The sequence below is a fragment of the Falco cherrug genome, chromosome 15 (genome assembly GCF_023634085.1).
Source record: "Falco cherrug isolate bFalChe1 chromosome 15, bFalChe1.pri, whole genome shotgun sequence".
Classification (NCBI taxonomy): Eukaryota; Metazoa; Chordata; class Aves; order Falconiformes; family Falconidae; genus Falco; species Falco cherrug.
In genome coordinates, this window is record NC_073711.1 from 2,555,704 (window position 1) to 2,578,877 (window position 23,174).

Genomic DNA, 23,174 nt, shown 5'->3' on the forward strand with positions numbered 1-23,174 from the left:
CCTTTCCCTTAGACATCATCAAAATACAGAGCTGGGAAGGACCCCAGGAGATTAGCTATTCCCTTCGCAGGATTAAGTATGCTCAGATCATCTCTGATGGATATTTGTCTAACCTTATTTTTGAAAATCTCCACAGAATGCTGTCCCAAGACTTCCCTATTTTGTCTGCTCTAGTGTTTAACTAGTCTTAGAGCTACAAAGATTTTTTCCCACGTATCTCACCCTATTCTCCCTTGCGGTAAATTAAGCCAAGCCACAATCAAAATGGAGAAGAATTGATCACCAGCATCCTTAGAAGAGAAGCAGCTTTCACATTCTGGAGTACCAGTAGCACATTTCTTTTTATTTATGTCCTTTCTAGATTACTCCCATTTCTTTGGCCTTTCCCCAGTGATCAGGTTTTGAGAGTCTTTTTTAGTGTGTCTTTTTGTATTTTCTTGCACTTATCCAATTTAACTACAAAAAATAATTTTGTATGACAGTCAGAATGGGGCCATGTAAGCCAGCTAGTCGTCATCCTGGCTTGACTATGGACAGGATAATATATCATACTATACTAATATAGCCAGCATATAAACAAAGGTAAATTCTCTATCTTAATAATTTCTTCCTAACTGTCTCGTGTGTTACCCCTGGGATAATCAGGAGCAACAGCAACAGCCTGTCCCAGCTGCCATTTCTGCTCTCCTCGAAGCCTGAGCTCCTTTTGACAGTGTGGCTACTTCTATAGCTGATAAATCTCCATTTTGTGTATACGTATGTGCTTTGTCCTTCTGACATACAGTTCTTATCCCAGTCTGTTTAAACAATCCATTTTCATCCTCAGCCACACACCTGCTTTCCTTCATCTTGTGTGCGCTCGTTTGATTCAGCTTACGTGCTCGAAGAAAGGGAAGGTAGTCCTGTGCTCGACAAAAACGGTGTGCTGAACAGCAAGGTCCATTTCTCAGTACTGCTACAGGCTTTCCGTCTGCGTCTGGCAGGAATCACGGGAAGCAGCATTACCTTCATTGCCAGCATGTTCCCTGAATTGTTATTCTCTTGTCCACATGCATAAAAAGCTCCTTAAAACGGAGGTTTGGCCTTGTTTGCTGTACATATCTCATGGAGCCCCAATGAATTCCTTACATTTTATTGAAATCAGTTACAGTGTAAGCCAAGTGCATTTGGAGATGCCCATGCTTCACTAAGGAGGCTAAGTAACATGTTATTCTTTAAGAGCTGTAGGAACATATGTGATCAAATGTCCACAGATCAAATAATTATTATGCCTCCCATAATATGGGCATTAAAATTTAGTCAGTTGGGAAATAATATGCATTTCTTGAGTGTTGGCAAGAAGAGGAGAGGAAGGGAGAAGCTAGGAAATGCCTAGCCCATTAAAAATGGCATCTGTTACAGTTCTTAGTGTGCTGTATGGGCTGAACTTTCTCAAAACCAGCTGTGTACGAAGTGTCTTCCGCGTGTGGACACGTGCTATCCACCGAGACGTGAATGTGCTCTGCCACTCTGTGAAAAGCAAAGGATCTCTTAAAAACTTGGGGTGCCGGTGTTGGAGTTTGTGGTCAGCAAGTGGGGAACGGTCCTTCTTTAGCGGAAGGATGAAGGAAACGCGCTGTTGGCGCAGGGCAGCGACCCGCACTCGGGTGACATCAGGCATGCCTTGCTCTGAGCTCTTTAGCTTTCCTGTACCTCTTCGAACGGTTCCATCTTCCTCCGTGTCAGCACCTTGCTCTCCTCTGGGCCTTGCCCCAGCTCCAGGGGCTGTTTCTTCACCAGAAAGTTCCTTCCAAGCTGGAGGCAGAGGGCTCTGGGGAGGCAGTGGGAGCAAAGATGATTCATTTCTTTTAGATTTGTTATTGAAGTTTCTTCTCAAAATGAAAGTGAAAGTGGCAGGCAGGAGCTTCGTGCTTATTGTCTTCCTGTACTTCGCCCATGTGCTTGCTCAGTGCTCAAGGACAAAACCACAGCCTTTCCTCTTCCTGTGTTTTGTGCAATCTCGATACCTGCACTTGTTCTCTCCTGCTATTGCGTTCTCACCAACAATAATATTCTGTGGGGCCATCTTATTTCCAAAAGCACTTGTGTGATTCCATTCTCTCCTCATTGCTCCTTCAGTAACTCCTAGGCAACACCGTTCTCTTGACATCCAATACTCAGCAATACCTGCAAAACACAGGAGCCTCTAAACGCACTGCAGAAGCCTCGCAGGAGGCAGCGATTGCTCCTGCTCTGTGCAGCCTTGGAGGGGAAGCGTGTGGAGCAGTTTAGTCAGACATGTCCAGACCTGATGCGTTGTCCTCTGGAAATAGGACAGCGCAAAGCTGTTAAAACATTCACTTAGCATTAGCTATTAAAAATAGCTTATACTATTTCCTAAATCAAAATCGGAGAGATAAGAGGGGGAAAAATATATGTAGTGCGTGTAAGAAAAAAGCTAACGCACAGAGCCTTGTATTTTCAGAACCAGGTGAGAAGGAGGATTGTGATTGTTCTTGTAACAGCTTATATGAACAAATCTCTAGATAATCATGAATATTGTATAGAAAAGTACATTTGGTCCCACTTTACCCATCTCACTCACAAGCACAGTCTGTTCGGTGTTGTGTTTGGGAAGTTTTCATCAGCAGTGGGCAGAAGAATGGTTGCTGGCATCGGTAATTTAAGGAGCACATCTTTTTTACTGTGAGGTTTGTTATCAAGGTTTTTTGAGAGTATGGTGAAGAGAAATGCTGTTTCTAAGAAGTAGTCCAAGACTCAGATCCAAACACAGTGCACAGTATTGATTTAATTGAACAAGTTTAGTGTGATGCTTACAGCCTCTTCTCAGTGCTTCACTGGGCGCCGAGGGAGAGGAAAGAAGTGATTTTCCAAGTTAGTACAAAACAGGAAAGATTTTCTATTGCATATTCAGCCTGAAATATCCTTTTCTTATGTTTTGGACAGCATCACTACTCAAAGCCTGCATACTCGAGGAAGATATTTGTACAATACATTTGTTAATGGAATTCCTCCCCCCCAGCCTGAGCATTCCAGTGGAAGGAGCCAGGTTTTAAAGGCTACGAGCTTTGGGACCGTGCCCTTTCTCATGGTAGTTAATAACGTCTGGCAGATCCATGAGCAAGTTTGCTAAAAAAAACTATGATGTACAATTTATTTCCCAGGATCACTGATTTGTTTAAAATCATACCTACTGCTTATCTTTATAAAACCTCTCTGCTATAGCTTACGTGAGTAAATAAATGCTGTACATTGATTTTATTTTTCCTCTTAAACGAGTCCTTTGATACAGCATTTATCTTTAGGGCACTCTCAAAAATCAAAAAGTATTTGAGTTAATTTAATTTAATACACCTAATTATTGGCTTTTGAGAGTGGGTAGAGAAAGGAAATCTTGATTGTGTTTTGCTGAATTTGTCTTTTTTAATATATGCACCTTGAAACTTGAATCACCTTAAATGGTCGTGACTATATAATTAACATTCTGGGTTTTGATTATCATTTTTTGTTATCTGATCCTATAAAGATGTAGAGACATGGGGCCAATGCTCCTCTTACACCAGTATAAATCAGGAATAGTTATAGGAAAGGCAGTACAAAATTTGGTGGGCAAAGTCAAAATAAATATGAAGAAGGTAAGGAGGAAAACAGGAAAATGTCTGGGTTTTACTACAGTTTAGCAGCATCCACAATTTGATTGAGCAACTGATACAGTAGATCTCAAAATGCTTTTTTTTAGTGCCACCTCCACCTGCTGCTGTCTCCCAGCTGCCGTGAGCACGCGCCTTTGGTGGTTTGGCAGGGGGCTCGTGGCAGCCAACAGACGGCACCGCTGCGTGGCTGCGGCCGGCACGGGGCGGAGGCTGCACTGAGCATGTCAAACAGCCACGGAGCTGCGGGTGCTCTCATAGGAGTTCTGAAAAATTAATAATGAAAGACTATTTTACTTTTTCCTTCCCGATGTAGAGAAATGAGCTGCTGCTAAAAAAGAAAGGCAGGAACAATCAACTTAGAAAGGAGATGAGGATGAACGGGTTTGATTGTAAAGGTTATAAACATCAAGGAGGGAAAAAAAAAATGAAGCTGGACCAAGAGGTTAAATCCAGGGCGTAATGGGACAGGAATAGGTGAGGAGTTCTTCGAGCTGAGAGTCGGGGTGATTCCCATTGGTGAGTTGTGTAAGAATGGGAAATGGGTTCCAAGGAGAAGGGGCAGAGACCTGTCTGCCCTGACTGAGACTGTTTGGGAAGCAGAGACACGGGCTACCCGGCCTGCACCGCCAGACACGCCTGAGCCGGTCTGTCAGGGTTCGTGCCTCTACGCGGCCTCCTTCACAGCACAGGAACCCCACCGGGCCAGGGGCCTGCCTGCTCTGGTTTCTCGTCCTGTGGAAAAAAACTCCCAGCATGGAAAATGGTGGAAGTATGTTACCTACTCAAAGGCATTTCTTCATGCCTGCCAACAAAATTTTGCAGCATGAGGTTCTGTATTTTGCCCTTTTATGCGTATGATCTACCCTGTTTGTTTAGCCAGCAAGAAATGGATTCCCAGCAGATGAGGCTTCAAGAATCTGACCACGTTGCACCAGTCCTTCTTTCTTTTCTCCAGCCCTCACATGAATGGCCTGCCGAGTTCAGGCTCTGTGAGTATCTTACAATCAACCCATCTCTCCCTTTTCTCTCCACAGGATCTGATACGAAGAGATATTCTTTATTACAAAGGTCGCATAGACATGGATAAATATGAAGTGGTGGATATAGAAGATGGGAGAGATGATGACTTCAATGTCAGCATGAAGAATGCCTTCAAACTTCATAACAAGGAGACTGAGGAGATGCACTTATTCTTTGCCAAGAAACTGGAGGAGAAGTTACGATGGCTTAGAGCTTTCAGAGAAGAAAGGAAGATGGTAAAAGAAGATGAAAAGATAGGTGAGGAATATGAAATTAATCTGAAAGGAGATTGTTGGTAATGCTTAATTTAGCCCCAACTGTTGGAGAAGCCCACTTTTTTTTTTTTTTGAAGTAGAATTACAGTTCAGCCTTGTTCGCATGTCCTTGGTTGCTCTCATAGCCATAAATAGGTGTCTTTCCAATTCAGTTACTGTCATTTTTGGCCCTCAATAAACAAATACTGCCCGTAGTTTCAAGCCTGGACCTCTGTGGGTGTTGCAGGAGAAAGAAGTCTTTGGCCATCTGACTTCAGAGTCTCCTGGCTGCATCATTTCTACGCTGGTCAGGCCTGTCCCACGCAGGGTGGGAGCGGGGCAAAGTCCATGACTTACCAGCCACGCGCTTCCCTCGGCATCAGCCCATAAATTGACTGTAACCAATGTCGATTCAGGCTCAGTTTGTGTTGCTCAGCTGTGAAGCACTGGGCATATTTATGATACTGTATAAATAATAATAGGTCTAATCTTACTCTTCGTACAGCCCCTGCACAAGTGAGATTATAAAGAGGGCTGTCCTTTCAAGGAAGATTTGCTTTTCAGTAAAATACCTGCCCGTACACCCATCTCACTGGGCGATGCTTCACCACCTAGGTGCCAAACAGTGCAGAACATTTCCCCCTCCCTAAAAGGAAAAGAGGCTTTGTAAGCAATCTTCTGAATTGTGTTTGCCGTGTTCCCTTTTTCAGGCTTTGAAATTTCTGAAAATCAAAAGCGGCAAGCGGCAATGACAGTAAAGAAAGTCAGTAAGCAAAAAGGTAACCGGCAACATGCACTGTGCCTGGTGATGTGAGGGTGGAGTGGGCTGGGCTGAATCCTGCTGGATTAGGATCCAGCGTCCCCCTTGAATTTCCCCCTCCCCTTTCTCTTTTTTTATAAAATACCGTTTGTGCTTTGTATCCTTTCTTATTGTATCTGTGGGCCAAATTAATCTCTGGTCTGACGTGGTTGAAGCCAGCGGAATTTCACCAGAGATGAATTTGATCTCGTGTCTCCAGTCTGGTGTCCAGAAGCTGTCCCTGGGGGCAGAAATCTATCTCAGTTGTTTTATCTCAGGCTGAAATGGGAGTGAGTGCGGAGATGTGTAAGGGTTCTGCTAATTCCCAAAGTCTCCCATTAGCAAAGAAAGAAAGATGGCTAAAATGCCGGAGGTGGTGAGCCATCTACCCCTCTCCTGCTTTTGGAAAGGGGACACTCATGTTTCCTAGGGCTACCTATAACTTTTTAAGGACAGCACAGTAGCAACAGCTCTAGGAAATAAAGTATCTTGGTAAAGACATTATATCTCTTTAATGTCAGATCCATTTCCCCACCCAGGCAGGCTACAGCCACCCAGTAAATGCCATGCTGGGTATTACACGGCGCCTCAGCTGGCGAAGCAGCCAGCATTAAATCTCACTCGCAGTAACTTGCAGCTACAGGTTTTGAAATCCTAAATACAGAGGGAAGGTCAGAGAGGTTATTTTCCCAGGTTTCCAAAGCTTCACAAAGTCATCGACATACCCAATCGTTACCAAAGAACCATGGCAGAACTAGGCCTATAAATGGGTTTTGAGAGAATTCGTCACGTCTTGGCTGTGGTCAGTTCCAGGCAGGTTCGTCCCACTCTGTACAGGCACTGGGTTGGTTTTTTTGCAAAAGTTGAAGGAGCTCTTTGCTTTTGCCTCACCTGTTTGTTGTCTACTGGCTTTGCTGGTGCGGTAGTGGTTTGCTAGGCCAACTGTAAACTCCTTGGTATGCTGTGTCTCTCCATCGTCATTAGTCTTCTCCTCTCTACTAACTTCCTATGTTGTCTTCTAAGATGTTCTCTAAAAACTCTCCTGGCCAGATTTTCTAAGCTTAAAGGATGCACAGCCCCCAAAACGGGCCCAGGGATGCGTATCTTGCACAACGTAGGCGACTTCAGGCAGTGGCGGGCGCTGCCACGAGCTTGGTTTTGCGGATTGGCCCCTCACCACTTGCATGCTTGTCCCTCAGCACGGAAGCATCCACAGAGATGATGGCAACTGGAAAATCAGAGAATCTGACTTGCATGATGGCCATGACATAAACAGTTTATTATTTGCTGTTCAGTTAATTATATCTTTATATAATTAATTAATAATTGCACTATTCGGTCATTAAGTCACACAGTTGAAAGGTGCCTGAGCATGCCTGCCAGTATTCCCACTTAAATCACTGATTGCATCCTGACAAATATAATGTGCCTAACCATACTTATTTCTTACACAGCAATTGCTCTCTTGTTTTCTCTCTTTCTCTTTCTCTCTCTTTGTCTCTGAGATGAAGAAGGAGGGGCTATTACCTTAGACTTCTCTGGCTATACAATTAATTAGCTCCTAGAACACCAGTCAGCATTTCTTTTATGAAGAAGAAGTTTATGCTGTAACACTGGCAGTTCTTTTTGTGAGATGAAGTCCCTGAGTCAGACAAACTCACCCGGACCCCAAGCACCAAGTGAAGTGAAGCCTGGCTGTTTTACTTAAGATGTGAAATCTGAAAAATGACAAATAGGGTCATTAAATTAGTAGCTCTATTTCTTTTGTCCTGCATTGTGGTAATCATATCCCAGTCTCAGATGAATTAAATTAAGTACCAGAACCGGATATTTTGCTGAAAACTCTTAGTTTTCTTACTCTGTGGTTTGTCTTGTGCCGGAGACCCACAGAGAGACATGAGGCTGCAGGAGCAGGCAGCTGGTGGCATTGCTCAGAAGACGGAGGGAGGAGGAAATTCCTGAGAGTTGGCTTTTAGTGACTGATGTTTTGAATCTTGCCATATGCATCTTGCATATATCAGCAACAACTTTTTTTGCCAAAGACCTTGCCAGGCACTGGGGGCTGTGTAGCTGAGGCTGAGGTGCAGCCCTCGGGCCGGGACCGGCAGCCTGTGCCCATGTCAGGGGGTTGCTGCCTGCAGGCACCATGCGCTGCCTTTGGCCTCCCCGTGCAGCCTCCCACAACGCGGTAGCAGCATCGGAAGAGGCTTTAAGTTGGTTTTGGAGCATTGGTTATACCTGAAAAGCAGTGAAGCCCTTTAGGAGCAGGAATGCTTCCGCTCCGTTCAGCTGAGCTATTTATTCATTTAAATTTACAGACTGTGCGGGCCAGGTCTCCACAGCTACAGCAGGGCTTGACGGCTCAGCAGCTCGACCTGACCGTGTGGGGAGCCCTGCTCTCGTGTCAGTGGGTGCCTATTACAGACTTGTTTCTAGATTATCTCAGTTGTTCCCTCCACCTCTTAAATGGGAGACCATGGTAATTTCCCTGTCACAGAATACTTAAGGAAGAGAGAAGAGCCATGAAGGAAGTGAAACGGAAAATGCAATCAACTTTGTTAGAGGTGAAGCAGAAAAACATTTTTCAAATAGTATAAACTGCAGCTTATTTCATGCACTGTGGTACCACACCTCCCAGAAGCATTGCTCTGGAGCTGGCGGGTGTGCATTTGAAAAGGAAGCGTTTACACTCCAGTGCTGTGCGTTGAGGGAGGGAGGGGTGCCGAGAGATCAGCTGACAGCAGGAGAAGAAACTTTAAAACTCTGCTTTCTAACCTAATGCACTTAATGCAGGTGATTAGGAGAGAAAGCAACTCTTGGTGTTTTGAGAGGTTTGTGCTCCCCGGTGAGGGTCCTGTGTGGGGCACACGTCAGCCCCCTCTGGAAGTGACCCCCTCCTAACACTCATGCCTGCACAGAAATGTGTGTGCGGTGCCAGGCTTCCTTCCAAATCGATTTAATGATGTGCGAGGTCAGATTTCAGCAATATACCAGGTTTTCCACTACTTATTAGATTGGGCAAAACATAATGATATTAGGTCAGGTGCCTTTAAGACAGCATTAAAACAATTTTTGGCGTTCTTTAAGTCCATTAGACAGAAAGTAAATGGGTAGTGTTGGCTCTGCACCTTACCTACAGACAGGGAAAAGGGCTGTTTGTTGTCGTTGTTTTCTTTTTGCATTGACTGTTTAAGATTTTGCCTCTTGGTTACTGCCCGTTAGCTTTTTTCAATGTCGGTGTGGTGACTGGGAACAGAATTCAGTGTGGTGTCTCCTAGAAATAGTAAAGAAACAGAGAAAAGTATTTGTCTTGACTTACAAAAACAACAAAAAACCCCACAGCCCTGGTGAAGCTGCAGGCAAGCGTGCGCCTTTCCTGCAGAGAAGCCCAGGTACACTGAGCCCTTCGCTGCTGCACTGACACTGCCGCTTTAAGAGAGCATCAAATTGCGCTTGCAGAGTTGTGCTCTTTATTGACTAAAGCAGTGGAACCAAGGCTAAAGTTCCCTTGAAACTGGATCCCTTGTGGATCTCCAGTCCATCCTTAACGTAGACCCAGGATTATCAGGGTACATTCTCCATTTCTAAGCCTCCTTCACTGCCCCTATCCATCAGTGCTTTTGTTCTGCTGGCCACTTTTAATCTCCCCCTCAACGATTAGTGTTCGCAGCTTTCAGAAACATTCGGTTACTTTTCTGATCCCCAGCTGTGTCCACATATGTCCCCGTGCAGGACAGCGTGCACACGTAAGGGATTTTTGCTCATGTTCCTGGAAGCCGGAGCTGTCAGGGATTAGAGCTGCAGTGCCTGGGAAGGAGACCCCGTTCTTAAAGCACCATTTCCCCTGATCGTTTCATTTTGGAAAATGAAACATCTATTCAAATTTGAAGTCACCTTAGTGCTAGGTGGGAGGGTTTCCCACCCCAGGATAGCTTGTCAGACCCAGGCTGTGAGCCAGCTCCCTCATGCCTGTCCTGTGTATTCTCATCTGCACTGTGCCACGGCTTCACCGAAGCAGATACCCTCTGCCCTGGCGGGCCTTTAGCCTGCTGGTCTGGGACTTGCGGAAGGAGAGAAATGTATATTCAATCACCATCGCCCCTAGCCCTGAGATTAGAAGGATGCTGTCGTGAAATCCGCCCGTAAATACTCAGCTATGCAAACCCAGCGGGGGTTAAATCATCTGCCAGCATGAACCGCTCTGGCCCGCAGTAAAACACCCTCTGAATCACTGAATTTTCCTGCTAATTTCTTCCTTTCTGATCACTTGAGCTCACAGCGAACTATGCCATAAAAACCCCGACCCAAACACCCAACAGCTTTTTTCTGACTTCTCACACTTGTGCGCTGCCCCAGCCAGGCTGCACGGCCAGGGAGGTGACTGCGCGTTAGTGTGCCTGCGCTGCCTTCGCCCGGGTCTTACAGGTAACGGAGCCTGTAGGTACCTCCTGTGGCTCTCCTGAATGTTTAAGCCTATTTTATTGCATCTTCCTCGCTAACAAGATTGACGTGGCCCTGACAGGTTTTCCCATCCTATTCACACATGTAGGCATAGCCTCGGGGGGACTGAAAGACACTGAGCAACACATAGACTAATCACTTTAAAACAAAGCAGGGCATTTGCATTTTCAGATAGTCAAGGTCACTTCCCTTTTTTCACAGAGCTTCCCACAGTGTAGGTGAAAGAACGGAGCTAATCGTGTTCTCGGTAGTATTTCCCCACAGGTTCAGAGAAATCGCAGAGCTTATCCCATTGCTTGTAAAAACCAGACCCTACCCAAAGCCTCCGACAGGCAGGCGTTACGCAGCGCCTGCCTGCAGCTCACCCGAGCGCTTCATGCTTGGGGTCCGCAGCACTGGTCTGGTGGCAGTGCAGAGAGACGGCTTCTCCTGCAAGGCACTGGTGACCCAGCTGGAGTCGGCCAGTATCACCTGAGAGCTGGTCAGATGTGCAAACTGAGGCAAAGCCTGAATTAATTCCTGGCTGGGAGGCTGCTAAGGATGGTACCGGTGACTCGGCCCTGGGCACGTGCTTCTCCAGGGGCGTTTTGGTGAGATGCAAAACAGGCCTCTTGGGTTTTCCGTTGGCCCTCGTTTGAAGAGCCAAGGGGGGTCGGTTTGGTGGGGTGTTTTAGGTAAGGGGCAGTGTTGCTACCCAGAAGAGGCTGCACTTTAGGGCGGGGATGGATGAACTGATCTCTTCCTATCAATGAAACAGACAGAGTGATCTTTGCTATCAGTTTACAGAGTGCTGGAGGAGATGGGGACTATATAAGTACAAGATGGGATAAATTAGGTTTCACCTGGCTTTGATTGATAAGGCCCTAGCATCATTTATTCCATCTTACCTCACTTAGCTTTTGCTTATCACAGGAGGAATCATTATCTTAATGTCTAGTCTAATGGCATCAGGTTGCGGCAACAGACTTGATAAATACATTCGGCAAGGTCGGGTTACCTCAGTATTTGTAGATGCTGTGGTTGGCTGTGGAACAGCCAGGACACCAGATGACTCTTCCTCTGCTGCGTTTCTCAAGCTGCAGTTAGCTCTTTTCCCTCCCTCCTCCTCCAAACCAGGGCAGTTAGGCTAGTGGTTAGGAAAGGGAGCCAAGGCATGTTCTCCTCACCGGTACCATCCCTGGTAATATCTACCTCTGCCAGGCTGCTGAGTAAAATCCCTGGCTGTGTAAAGAGCCGTGGCTAATGCACCACTTAAATTCCTCTTGAGCTGGGCGAGTATGACAAAATTTGAGTCGGGCAGTTCAGCGTGGAAGTGTAACCCCGTGACGCCGGCAGCTGCTGAGGGCTGCCTTCGGAGGCAGGCATCCCCTTTGCACAGCTGCCACCCACAGCTCTCGCCGTAACAACTAGGCCTGCAGTCGGGGCAGAATGAGCAGCAGGCACGGCGTAGTTCACCAACTCCAACTGTGGCAGCAAGCAAGTGAATAGTGAAGTGCTTTGAGATCCTCTGTTGAAATGTGCTGAAGAAGGGCAAAGAGTCGTACCCATTCAGCCATTACTGCTTATTTCTTTAACTTAAACTTGTCGCTATTGCAGGAGTAATTAACCGTACAACAATTAGTGTTCCTGAGGTATGTTCCTGGCTACCCCATGTTGTGTACGGGTTACAAAATACTCAGGAGGAAACTGAATTTATGGGGTTTTTGAGCATGGCTCCTGGAAGATGCAAGTTGGCTCCGCTGCTGTTGAGAGCAGGGAGATGGAAGGTTCCTTAGCGCAGCGCTGCTCCCTCTCCTACCAGCAGCCTCCACTCGGCCGGTAGAGAAAGTAGGTGTTGATATTTTATTGTCTCCCACTCAACTCTGGCTCACTAACAGCATGATACCTAGAGAGCTAGGTAGCTATGAAATAGCTCCTGATCAAAGCTAAAACCTTAAAGGCGGAGGATGGAATAAACAGCTCGTAAGGCAAGCTTCCGTGGTTATATATAGGCAAAGCTGCGTGTATTCTGTGTGCGTTCGTACTCACTCTGGAGAGGTGCGGTGTTCATGTAGCTGTCCTGCTGTATTCTAACCGCGTCTGTCTGCACGTGTCCATGTGGATTGCCTGTAAGTTAACAGCATGCTCCTAAATCTCCAGGTGCTACTGAGGTCATGTTGTAAGCTCAAATAGAAGAGGCGCTTTGACAAAAAGAAGGGGACAAAGAGACGGTTTAAAATCTTTTTGTTTTCTTGTGAGCTGAGAAATTCGAAAGATTCCAAGTGACGTTGCCTGGTACTAAAAAAAGACATGGTTTCAACTGACTGCGCAGCATCTCTCTTTACCAGTTTTGTCTAGCCAAATTATAAACCCTGGGGTTTTCTTTTTCTCATTCTGAACAGATTTCCACAACCCCACCCTGCTGAACAATCTTGCTGTGCAGCTGCAGCCTTTATGTTCTGTTACAGTGCAGAATTATGCATGAACCAGCAGAAGGAGCTCCAAGTCTGGTCATTGGTGTGTAGCTGCTTTCTTACGCCTTGGACAGGCAGCGCAGCAGCTGTGTCTAGAAATCTGTACTTATCGATTCTTTCCCGTTGCGCTTTGAATTCTGTTCGCCAAGCAGCCCAAAATTGCATTGGAAAAGAGCTTTGCTCATTTCTTTCTGTTGAATTGCAGTGGAGTTATGGCTTTGCATATAAAAAAAAATCCCCCAAGAGACAATTTTGCACAATGGTCCCAAGTTCTGGTGAGGGAACAAACCACTTCAGAACAGAAAAATACCAACCTGCCGTACTTTTTCCCAGAATTGCTCTTTCTCAGGATTTGAAGATGAGCAGCCTAGGTGAATACTGCTCCCCCACAACCCCCCCAATCCCTGTGTCCCACTCTGTCAAGAACGTGGGCATGTCCATCCCTGTCCGTCCATCCCCCCACAAAGCGAGCCATTCTTGGGGCACCTTAAGCTGTTGCAAAGTGCTGTATCACAGTTTCACAAGAAAATGTATTCTTATGGGATTACCAGCCTGCCTTGCCAGAGCACAAATGTTTTTATTTGCATGCCCACAGACACACGGTAATTATGCATGCCATTGAGATCTGCAGCGCTGAACATTTAGGCCACGGAGGCCATTTGATAAATATGATAAATATGCAAACCCTCAGCTGTTTATTCAAGTAGAACCAGCCAGGAGCTTTTGACGTACATCCAGCTTAGATGTTAATGCCAACAGCCTAGGTGCAAGCACGGCCCCATACACAGCTCTGAGGATGTGGGTCTGAGCTTCTTTACTGAGGGAAGTGGCAGTGTGTGCGTGGGTATGCTTCAGGCAAGGACAGACACGTTTCAGGAGCTTGGGCCGAAAAGGCTATTTTGGGAAGGAACTGAATGGGGTTTGCTAGCGATCTGGCCAGGGGAGTCTGCCTTTTTCTCTTTCGGAGAAGACAGACTATGGATTACGTTCTTTGCAGTGTAACTCCATCAGTGTCAGTGGACTTCAGCCAGACTGTCCTTCCAAGTGCATAACATTTTGCTGATCCAGGAGATTTCTTAGCATTTCTGTATCAACGTTAAAATACATTAGTTCACCCTCCACAAATTGGCTTAGAGGCAATAAAGAGCTCAGCCCAGCTCAGCAAGGCAGGGCTGCATCACAAGGCTGACTGCTACTCTGTAGCCACAGGATGCAAAAGACATTTTGCCAAGTCATCAAAGTCATCAAAGCCAGGTGGTTTTGAGGTCCTCCAAAGCTAGAAACAATTGCTCTACATCCCTTAGTAGCAGCTTTAGATCCACAGCTCTTTGGTGTTGTAACATTGTCAGTGATCTTGGCAGCACAAGGACTACTTGCCTTGTAAGTCATTGCTGGTCTTTTGGGTCAGTTGAAGATCCAAACCGCTTACCAGACAGAAGAAGATATATTTCCTAACTCTAGCCATGCAAGGGACCTGTACCAGATCCTAACCTTCCCACAGGTCCTAAAATTCCTCACCAGTCTCTGCTGGGAAAAGTGGCTAAGGCATTAAAGGCTGGTGGCCTCCAGCAGGATGTGTACCCCTTGTATGGGTTCAGGGCTAGCGTTTGCTCTCCAGAGCAGACTCCGCAGTTGGTTACACCACCCACACACGGACCTGCCTTCAGCAAGGCAACTTGGGAGCAGGGCAGTGGTAGAAGGGATGAAGAGGCAGGGCAGGGATGAGCTCAAGCCCATCCTGAGCCCCGTCCTTATGGGATGTCATTGGCTTAAGCCATGTAGCATGGTAAATTCAAATCAGTGGCTGGGCCTGCCAGCAAGGATGGTACAGAAGTTGTCTCCGGTGTGACCCCAGGACAGCTCTGCAGGCCTTCTGTGGGAGGGGACCGGGGAAAGACAGAGGAGGGAACTTGTTGCTGAGTAACTCTGTTCCGGCGTGCAGGTACAAATGCAGAACATCTCCAGGTTGTTCCTTTCAAATAAGTTTGAAATATCAACTGTGATGCATTTATTGAAGTATGAATCACGGAGCAGTTTTTGTCCACCGTAAGGAAGGATCTTGGTAACTCCCTACAGTGGACAGAGAGCTGTAAAGAAGGAGAAATCGGTTGGACATAGTCAAGGTGATACCTCCATTTGGTCTGAACTTTTTGAGGATTGTTAACAGCCCTTGACTGCTACATTCTATAGCAAGGGGAAGTGAATTGATTCTCTTCCCTAACGCTCTAGCTTTGTATCTAAAAGAGGTCCTGAATTGTAATGCAGCAACATATAGAAGTTGTCTGATGAGCTCCGTGAGTGCACTGTGTGAGGCTTTTTCCCTTGTCTGTAAGTACCCGACTGTGTGCAGCCTTCCCGTGCCCGGGCCAGCCAGCGCTGGACCCGCAAAGCATGTGTTTGTGTGTGGGTAGGAACCGCTAACTGAATGCAAAGAGTCACATTTCTTTTACACACGTTGCTGTGGTACCTGGGTGCTAATCACCGTATTTTGCCTTCTCTAGCACCTTCCCAGCCGAGGATCTCAAAGTGTTTTACAAACATTAATTAATTTAGCTTCACAACCCTCGTGTGAGGTAGGTGGGTGATGCCATCCCGCTTTCCAGATGAGGACACTGATCTGCTTGGGTAGAGTCACCTCGCCTCTGCGGTTAAAACCAGGGGAGGCAATGGCCTCCAGATGGCCTTTGCGAAGCCTGCCACCCGTCACACGGCCGGGGCTGCCCTCCCCGCAGAAGGAAGAGCAGTTCTGCATGCAGCAGAGGGGATCCAGAGATGGCCAGAGCTTACAGCAACCTGCTTCAGAGCCCCGCTCCTCTCTCCTTCCTGCCCTTCTCTGGAGTTGTGGTTTCCAGCCGATCACGCTGCCCTGAGGCTGAAGGAGGGTTATCCCTCACCCGTGATGTGGCGGGGAAGGAAATACAGAAGTAGCCACATTGCTCTTCCCTGTAGCCTACACTTTGGTGGTGACATGCATCCCTTCTGCTCCACTGCCACTCACCCAGAGCCACCCTTTCTACACCGGCCTTTACAACAGGTTGCGTAGGTCCCAGCTTGCTGAAGCTTCCCCTTCCCGTGGGAAAGCTGTAAGGGCAGCATCCCCTCAACCTCTTCCTGCACGGGAGCTGTGACTCTTGTATGTGGGAGTTACACATCTGGAACCTGAAAGTGTAGCCTTGCCAGTCCATCCATTGCTACCAGTTTGGATTGAGCAAAATCAGCCTTTTCTGCATTGCGTGCAGCCACTTTTGGCTGAAACCAGACTGGTGAATTTTAAACGAACCCTATGGAAAAGTCCTACAAGCTTTCCTAAAGAAAGTAACGAGTTGCCTTTTGTATAAGCAGAATAGCGCTGAAGCGGCACGGGTCCCTGCAGCGTAGCGCTTCCTCCAAAGCAGTTGTGCTCCATTCTGGTGCAGGGACTGGTGCCCAGTAGTCCTTGGGCTTGTGCTGCTTGGGGCTGGTCACTGGGGCATGTTGGGGCAAAACCACTTTACAGGCCTAGCTGGGAGGGAGGGTGAAAATGAGCTCGGAAACAGCAAGTCTTAAATTTGCAAGTGGGTGGAACGATGCGATTTTCTGCCTTCATCTGACCAGACTGATACTGCATACGGCCCAGCCATGTTTGTGCCTCATTAGGTCACACAGGACTTTTCCATGAGGGTGAGCAAAACTCTGCCAATACAAAAGTAATGGATCTTTTCCAAATCTTCAACTCATGGTCTAGTGCAGGGAGCCTCTGAGCTGAGAGTTCAGGCAGCTGCTGCATTCCTCCATAGATCTGCCGTCTCTAGCACGTCTCCCTGCTGTTTGGGGACCCTGGTTATTAAGTAATAAGAAGCGATAGCATGACGAAGAAAGACTATTGACCCAATTGCACTTTGACTGATCTGTTTCTTTTTCCCCCCAATCATCGATGCAGGTGTGAGCTACTCCAAGTCGGTTCCTCCAGCCTACCCACCACCCCAGGATCCATTAAATCAGGGACAATACATGGTGACAGATGGCATATCCCAGTCCCAGGTCTTCGAGTTCACCGAACCCAGACGCAGCCAGGCACCATTCTGGCAAAACTTCAGCAGGTTAACACCATTCAAAAAATAATACCTAGAGAGATGGCGAATTTTAACTTAAAAGAACTAAAATTTAAAAATAAAAATAAATAAAATTATATTTATAGATGGACCTTTTTTCGGAGAAGCACTGTTGCAACTAAATATATATACATATATATATATACACACATTTTAAAAATAATAATATATATACATATATGTATATATATAGAAGGACCAAAAACTTTTTTTGTTGTTTTTGGGAAGCAATCTGCTACTAGATACTAGGAAGCACCAATGATTTCTAACCATGTGACCTATTTTATTTTATTCCATTGGTTGGACATCTTTTTTTTTTTTCTTTCTTCATTTTCATTCAAGTCGTCATTGGCATCCCAGAATGCTTTCTCGCTTGTGTGAATTCGTCATTGAAGTTCCTCATGGACTACATTGGTGTATATTTTATTTGATTTTATTTATGGGGGGTTGGTTTGTTTTTTGGAGCGCTGGGAGAGCTCTGCTCCCTCTCCGTCCCTTCCTTGGCTGTCCCTGGAGTTACCATTTCAAAGAAGAGCATCGACCCTGTCCCTGTTCCTGTCCTGCATTCTCTGGTCTGACTCGTGCCTGTCTGGATGTGCTCCCTTGTGCACCATGCTCTGCTGCGCAGTATTTCTCTGGCTTTAACTGTTTTGTTGTGGGCAGGTGAAAACGAGCAGAAGGGGTCTTGGCTATTTAGGAAGAGAGAGATGGGTTTTCCTCAGTTAATGTTTTTGCATTTTTTTTTAAGCACTGTCTTTTTCTCAGTTGAGCGTGGTTTGTCCACACTCAGAGTAAGACTGAGAAAAGAATATCGGGGGCTTTTATTTCTTTTGCATTTAGTTTTATTTCTGTGGGGTTATCTTTGGTTTATTTTCTTTTTAAGCTGAGACACGACTCTGAAAAGCCCACTCCTATCTTTGTTCTCCATGCAAAGATAAAAGCTTAAAAACTGATGGCTTCATGCCCTCCATTCCAGCTAGAGGAAAATTGGCTATTAGGCTCCAACAAATGGCCAGTTTTCTTTCTTCAGGAACTAAGGTCCCATCCTGTTGGCCACACTCATGCCTGCACAGTACTGTGTTAATGAACCACTAATTGCCATTTACAGGAGCAGTGATCCCAAATGTGAGGACCATGACTGCACTCACTGCCTGCTCTACCCTATTACATATAAGATCCCTGGCTTCGCTTGGGCACCGACCTCCCAAGCAAAGCATGAGCTGCTAGTAGCGGCCTGATAGGGGCAGGATCATTGCCTAACTAACTGGAGGTATTTACCTGATAGTAAATGCACCCAAGCTGCAGAGGAGCTGCCAGCTGCCTTTCAGGAAAGATGTGGATGTGACCTGAGAAGTTTAGCCGTATGAGCATGATTACGTGACCTAATCTAAGTCAGTGATCAGTTTAATCTAAACGGCATCAGTGGTTCAGCAGAGGTGTACCAGCGTCAGCGGGCTCTGGAGTGATGAGCTAAACTCTCCAGGTCTCTTTCTCTCTCTTTTTCTCCCTCTGGAGATTCATAGCTCAGTTTTCAAAGACACTTCCTACAGTTTCAGCCTTAAGTACGTTTGTTTTAAAGTGCAAAAGCTTATGTTTAAGCTTGTAAAACAAATCATTGTGCACTAGGATGATATTTTTTTCCTAGCTATTCTGCAAGTTCCTTTGAAAATGTAGGATGAAGTGATTGATCACGGTATTTATCATTTTCTTCTGAATTTGATACACCACATCAGCACCCCAGGCCAGCTAGCGTAGAGATACATTTTTTTCCTCCCCTTAGAAACATAAGCAAATGGGAAGAGCAGAGAGTGTGATTTCATTATTTCCATGGAGCCTGTTTTATTTCAGGGCATATTACAAGGCAGCAGCTAAATTTTTTTATTTAAGTACAAAAATAATCTGTTCCACTTTTTAGTCACGTAGAAACTATCAGTAAACAGCAAAGCCAGGTTAGTCTTTTGGAGAGAAAGAGTGTGGCCCCTCTGTGACAGGCAGCAGCAAAACACCGGGAATCCCAAATAGGAAGCAACCTAGTTTTATATCAGAAATTATTGTTTTGCTCTTTCGTATCCTTGCATTTTTATGGTCAGATATTAATATTGAATATGTAGCAAATATTGTTTTGTTTCTTTAACAGAATGGGTATTTAACAAAGTGAATGAGATGGGTTCTCAGAAGTTAACTGAAATGTTTTACTATTTCTGAATGGCTGGAGAGATGCAGAGAGAGAGAGAGAGAAAGAGAGAGAGATTACAAACCGTTGTCAGCATGATGAAAATTTCACTTATTCCTTTGCCTTTTTAATTGCTTAGGGGGGGAAAAGTAACAAGCACATTAGTTAAGCCTGTTCATTTACTGTTTTGTGCCTCAGAGAGTGAGAATGAGACATCCATAATTTTTATGAGAAGATGCTTCCTAAATATTCAGCACTAGGAAAAAAGAAACACCACCGCCACACCATTATTTGCATCATAAATCAAGACTCGCTTGATCTGACAAGGCCACTTGTTGGACTCGCAGCTTCTTTCTTAAATGGAAAGTCAAAACAAACTAGCATTGCTCGTGCTTGCCGAAGCCAGCGGCAGGCAAAGCAGATGCAGGCGTTTGTTCCAGAGGGAAGAGGGGCTTGGCTCTCAGGCAATGGCATTCAAGAAAGCTCTTCCCCTCCATAAATTGCCAAGGTGCTGCAAGAGATGGAGCATTGTCACAAAGAAGAACCAGCACTGGGTCCCACTTTTACTACCTACTGTGGCTTTCCCAATAGGGAGCAGGGTTGGGCTGCCTTGTGTCTGAAAGCGCTGGAAGCAGCGTAGATGCAATCCGATTGGGGTGATTTTGACTGAGCATCTGATACAGACTTTCATTTCAATGCCAGACAGGAGGAACCCACTTACCATTCCATATGCAGAAACAAGAGAGTTGTAACAAACTTACATGTTTACGGTATTTCTCTGGCTGAATCTATATATATATATATAAAAAATAAAAATACCCTCTTTCCTAGGTAAATGACATGCATTACCCCTTGACCTAGACACTAGAACAGAGGATCTAAATTCAAGACTTTCGCCTCCCCACCCTCTCCAAAACAATCAAACAAGAACCAACCTAGGTGCATCTAACAGTTGTAAATAGAAAATAATACATAGAGAAATATATTTGAAATTTGTTTCAGTTTCTGGATGGTCACTGGCCATTCACTGCAATGTTATTGATAGTACACTGTGGTGCTTTGGGTTTCTGGTTTTGTTCTCTTTATGCTCTGTCATCTTTTCATTGCAGCTACATTTCAGGGAACATGTATATTTAGTAGCTATTGTAAGTTCTGCATGGCATCACCAAGCTTATTTTTCCTTAAGAAGAAAAGAAGAGTCTGTAGGAGTTTAAAGGCACTATGACGACAGGGACTTGTAGCAGAGAATTTAAAAAAAAAAAAAAAAAAAAAAAGGTTTTTAAAATTCTAGTTTGAAGCCAAATACTGATATTTTAGTGCTTTTGGGGTTTTAACAGTAAGAGAAAAAAAAAAAAAAGAAAAAAAAGCAAAAAAAAAAGGATTTTGGTAACCCAGCTGATCCGCACTTGCCAGTTTTATTATTTTGTTTATATTGGACTGTTTGACCCTGTCAAACAAGTGTCAAAGTTGTGTGTATAAAACGAAAAAAAAAAAAAAGTGTTTAAAAAAAGTGTTGTAAAGACACTGAGCCTTATGAAAATATTTATGGAATTAAATAAAAAGAAGTGAAAAGGCATCTGAAGGCATTTTAAATCATTTTCCTCAGAGCGGTCTCACTTTTCCCAAAGGCCGAGCACAAATCGCTGGGGTGGGCCTCCAGCTTGTCAGCAAAGCAGACACCAAGACATTCGTGTGTAACCAAAAAGTAGGTTTGTTCTGGAAATGTCCCACCTCCCCCTTGCTTTGTGTCCTCCATCTGAACTGAGTGAAGTGATTAATGAGTAGCTGGAGGTTCCACACTGACAAAACACCGCCTTGCAAGTGCTGGCAGGGGTTGCTCCAAATGGAGCTCGGATCGAGTCTTCTGCGAAACATGGTTTTAAAATGCTTTCTGTTACTGAACTTTGCTCAGCTCCAGCCCAGACTTGAAGACAGCCGAATTCTCCAAACAGACATCCAATCACAAATACGTTGTGAGCAACCTAAGAAGCATTTCAGAGCATGTGGAAGTAGAGCAGGGGGTGGGTTTCTGAGGGGAGGGAGCCTGGCTGCACGCTGCTCCGCTGCAGAGGGCTGAGCCCGAGGAGATGCACAGGTTCCTGCCCCGGTTTTCCCTTGGTGCAGAGGGAGCAAGTGCCCACAGGGAGAAGGAACGGGGTGCTTTACACCCTTGGAAGGCAAAGCGCTCTCTCCAGAAACCTGGTGGCATTTCACAGGTAAGACAGTTGAGTCGTGTATTTCTAGCTAACCCACAGTTCTAACCATGAACACGGGGGTTACCGCACCATGGCGTCCAGACCTGGTAGTGGCTGGGAGCAATGCCTGTTGTCACATGGAGAAACACACAGGCACACGTGCCAAGTTGCTATAAGTAGTTGTGGCCCAAGAGCTACGTTTTCAGTAACGACACTGACTTCTGCTTTTTCCCCTCTCTCCTGTGCATCGTGAGCGATGGCCAGTTTGCCGGCACACAGACTGACCGCATCTTCAGCCCACACACGCTGGGAAGCCACTCAGACAAGGGAATACAAACATGCAAAAACCAAGCGGCTCTGCTCTGGGAGAAAGAGAGGGAGACAGGAGAGAGGCAAAGCTGTGAGCGCAAAGGCTTCTGTGGGGCCAGAGTTTGAGCAGGTTCAGGAGCAGGCTCACCCAGTCCTCAAACATCACAGCTTCACATTTGCCTACTGCTTCAGCAATACCCCAAACCAAGCTTTTTTCTCTTGCTTACATTATTGCTTGCGATGAAGAGGACGTTGGTGCCATGCTGGGGCTCACCTGTCCAAGCGATCCCGTTTCTCTCGTAGCGCATGGCTGAAGTCGCTCGGGAGGACTGGCACAGCGCCGCTTCCAAAGCGTGCTGCTAGGGAGAGCAGACCCCAAATGCAGTTACATATAAAACCCCACCTTGAGGAACACCTCTCCTACCCACACCGCTGCCTTTGCAGGCCAAAAAAGTTGTTCGCCAGATTTTTGCGCTCCCCTCCAAGTTTGCAGATGCGAGCTGTGGGGAAGGAGGGGATGGACAGCGTGTGTGCATTGCCCAAGATCTCTAAGTAACGTACCAAAAAAGCCTTGACAAAGCGGGAATGGGGAAGAAACCCAATCACCCAGCATGTCTGCTGGGAGCAAAAGCACCACCAAAGCTTACTCAGAAGCAATAAATGACCGCCATGGCCCTGCAACACGCTCCCACCCCTGCTTGCTTTCCTGGCAGTAGTCAAGACAGCAGAGCACTCCATGGCCAGGAACGCCATTGCAGCCTGTAGCCGATAGTCTACTTACGTATTTCTTTTAATGACAGTATTTGTTTGGGTTTAGCTTTCTCCAGCCACCCAGCATTCAGCCAGCTACTATGGGTGCATAAACCAAAAACCAAAACCAAAACCAAAGAAACCCACTTAAAATTAATTTGCCTTGCGGTGTGCTAGGTTCGTTGGGCTGTATTTCCGGGTAACAGACCAAACTGACCCTCCAAGTTAGCAGCAGGGGGACAGACGTGGCCAGCTGATCTCCGAGACCTCGATTCAGAAATTCACTTTAACACAGGCCTCAGTCCACCACCGCTTTGCACCAAAGCTTTTATTACATACAGGCCGAAGTACAGAATTCAGTCCTGAGTGAATGATGATCTGTAGGGTGTGACTTAAGATCTACATTGATTTTGCCTGTTTTGATGGTCTGTTGTGCTGCTTCTCCTACCTGCGCAGTTACCAAGCTGTGTGGCTGAGGGCACGTTGTGCAAAATACGAGGGAACGCCGTGCAGAGCTGGCAGCCTCCACGGGCAGCGTCAGGCCCTGGCTCTGCTTGGGAACTGTAAGAGAATGAGTGAAGCTTTTAGGCCGGTATGTTTGTGCCATGACAGAAACATTGTATGAATGACTGTATGTCAAAGCCATCTCTGTTTTACCTGTGTGTATATACCATGGTATTGCAGCCAGGCTTTTGCTTTTTAAGGACTTTGAATCATGACTGATGGTGCTGGGGTTACAGATCCTGACCTGCCCCAAACAACAAATTCTCACGTTACTCTGTAGCTAAGAAGCAGCACCAGGGTTTGCACAGGGTACAGTAGTGGATCAGCATACTCCAGAGCATGTAATGCACCATCTGTGCTGGGTTTAAGGAACAAACTGGGATTGCACATTGCTGGGCTAACTGGCATTTCCCAGAACCTTTCTAAGCACTGTCCACCGTGGGTTTTGCACTCCTTCACTGTAAAGGAGGGATACTAGCTATTTAACTGCAAATGTAATCTCCCCAGAACTG

General features: G+C 46.0%; 1 protein-coding gene and 1 long non-coding RNA gene across 15 annotated transcripts in view; one reads left to right on the forward strand and one right to left on the reverse strand.

Moving 5' to 3' along the window:
• The window catches only part of ARHGEF9 (Cdc42 guanine nucleotide exchange factor 9), a 221,546-nt gene extending 201,066 nt beyond the window's left edge, over nt 1–20,480 (forward strand). For 9 of the 10 annotated variants that reach the window (XM_055727375.1, XM_027809266.2, XM_027809271.2 and 6 more), the window contains 3 exons: nt 4,688–4,931; nt 5,638–5,706; nt 16,560–20,480. In XM_055727375.1, the coding sequence (XP_055583350.1) occupies nt 4,688–4,931; nt 5,638–5,706; nt 16,560–16,741 (495 nt within the window). In that variant the 3' untranslated portion in view covers nt 16,742–20,480. The remainder of the gene's footprint in view (nt 1–4,687; nt 4,932–5,637; nt 5,707–16,559) is intronic. The other variant, XM_055727376.1, reaches the window with a different exon arrangement.
• Nucleotides 6,220–22,600, reverse strand: LOC114016609 (uncharacterized). Of its 5 annotated transcripts, none has more exons than XR_003561149.2 (4): nt 22,190–22,600; nt 21,636–21,764; nt 8,860–16,456; nt 6,220–6,954 (listed from the first exon to the last, which is right to left on the reverse strand). It is a non-coding gene; the product is annotated as an uncharacterized LOC114016609 (long non-coding RNA). The 5 variants fall into 5 exon arrangements; XR_008735232.1 differs by having other exon boundaries at nt 7,388–16,456; XR_008735231.1 differs by having other exon boundaries at nt 6,220–9,000.
• Between the last annotated feature and the right edge of the window lie 574 nt (nt 22,601–23,174).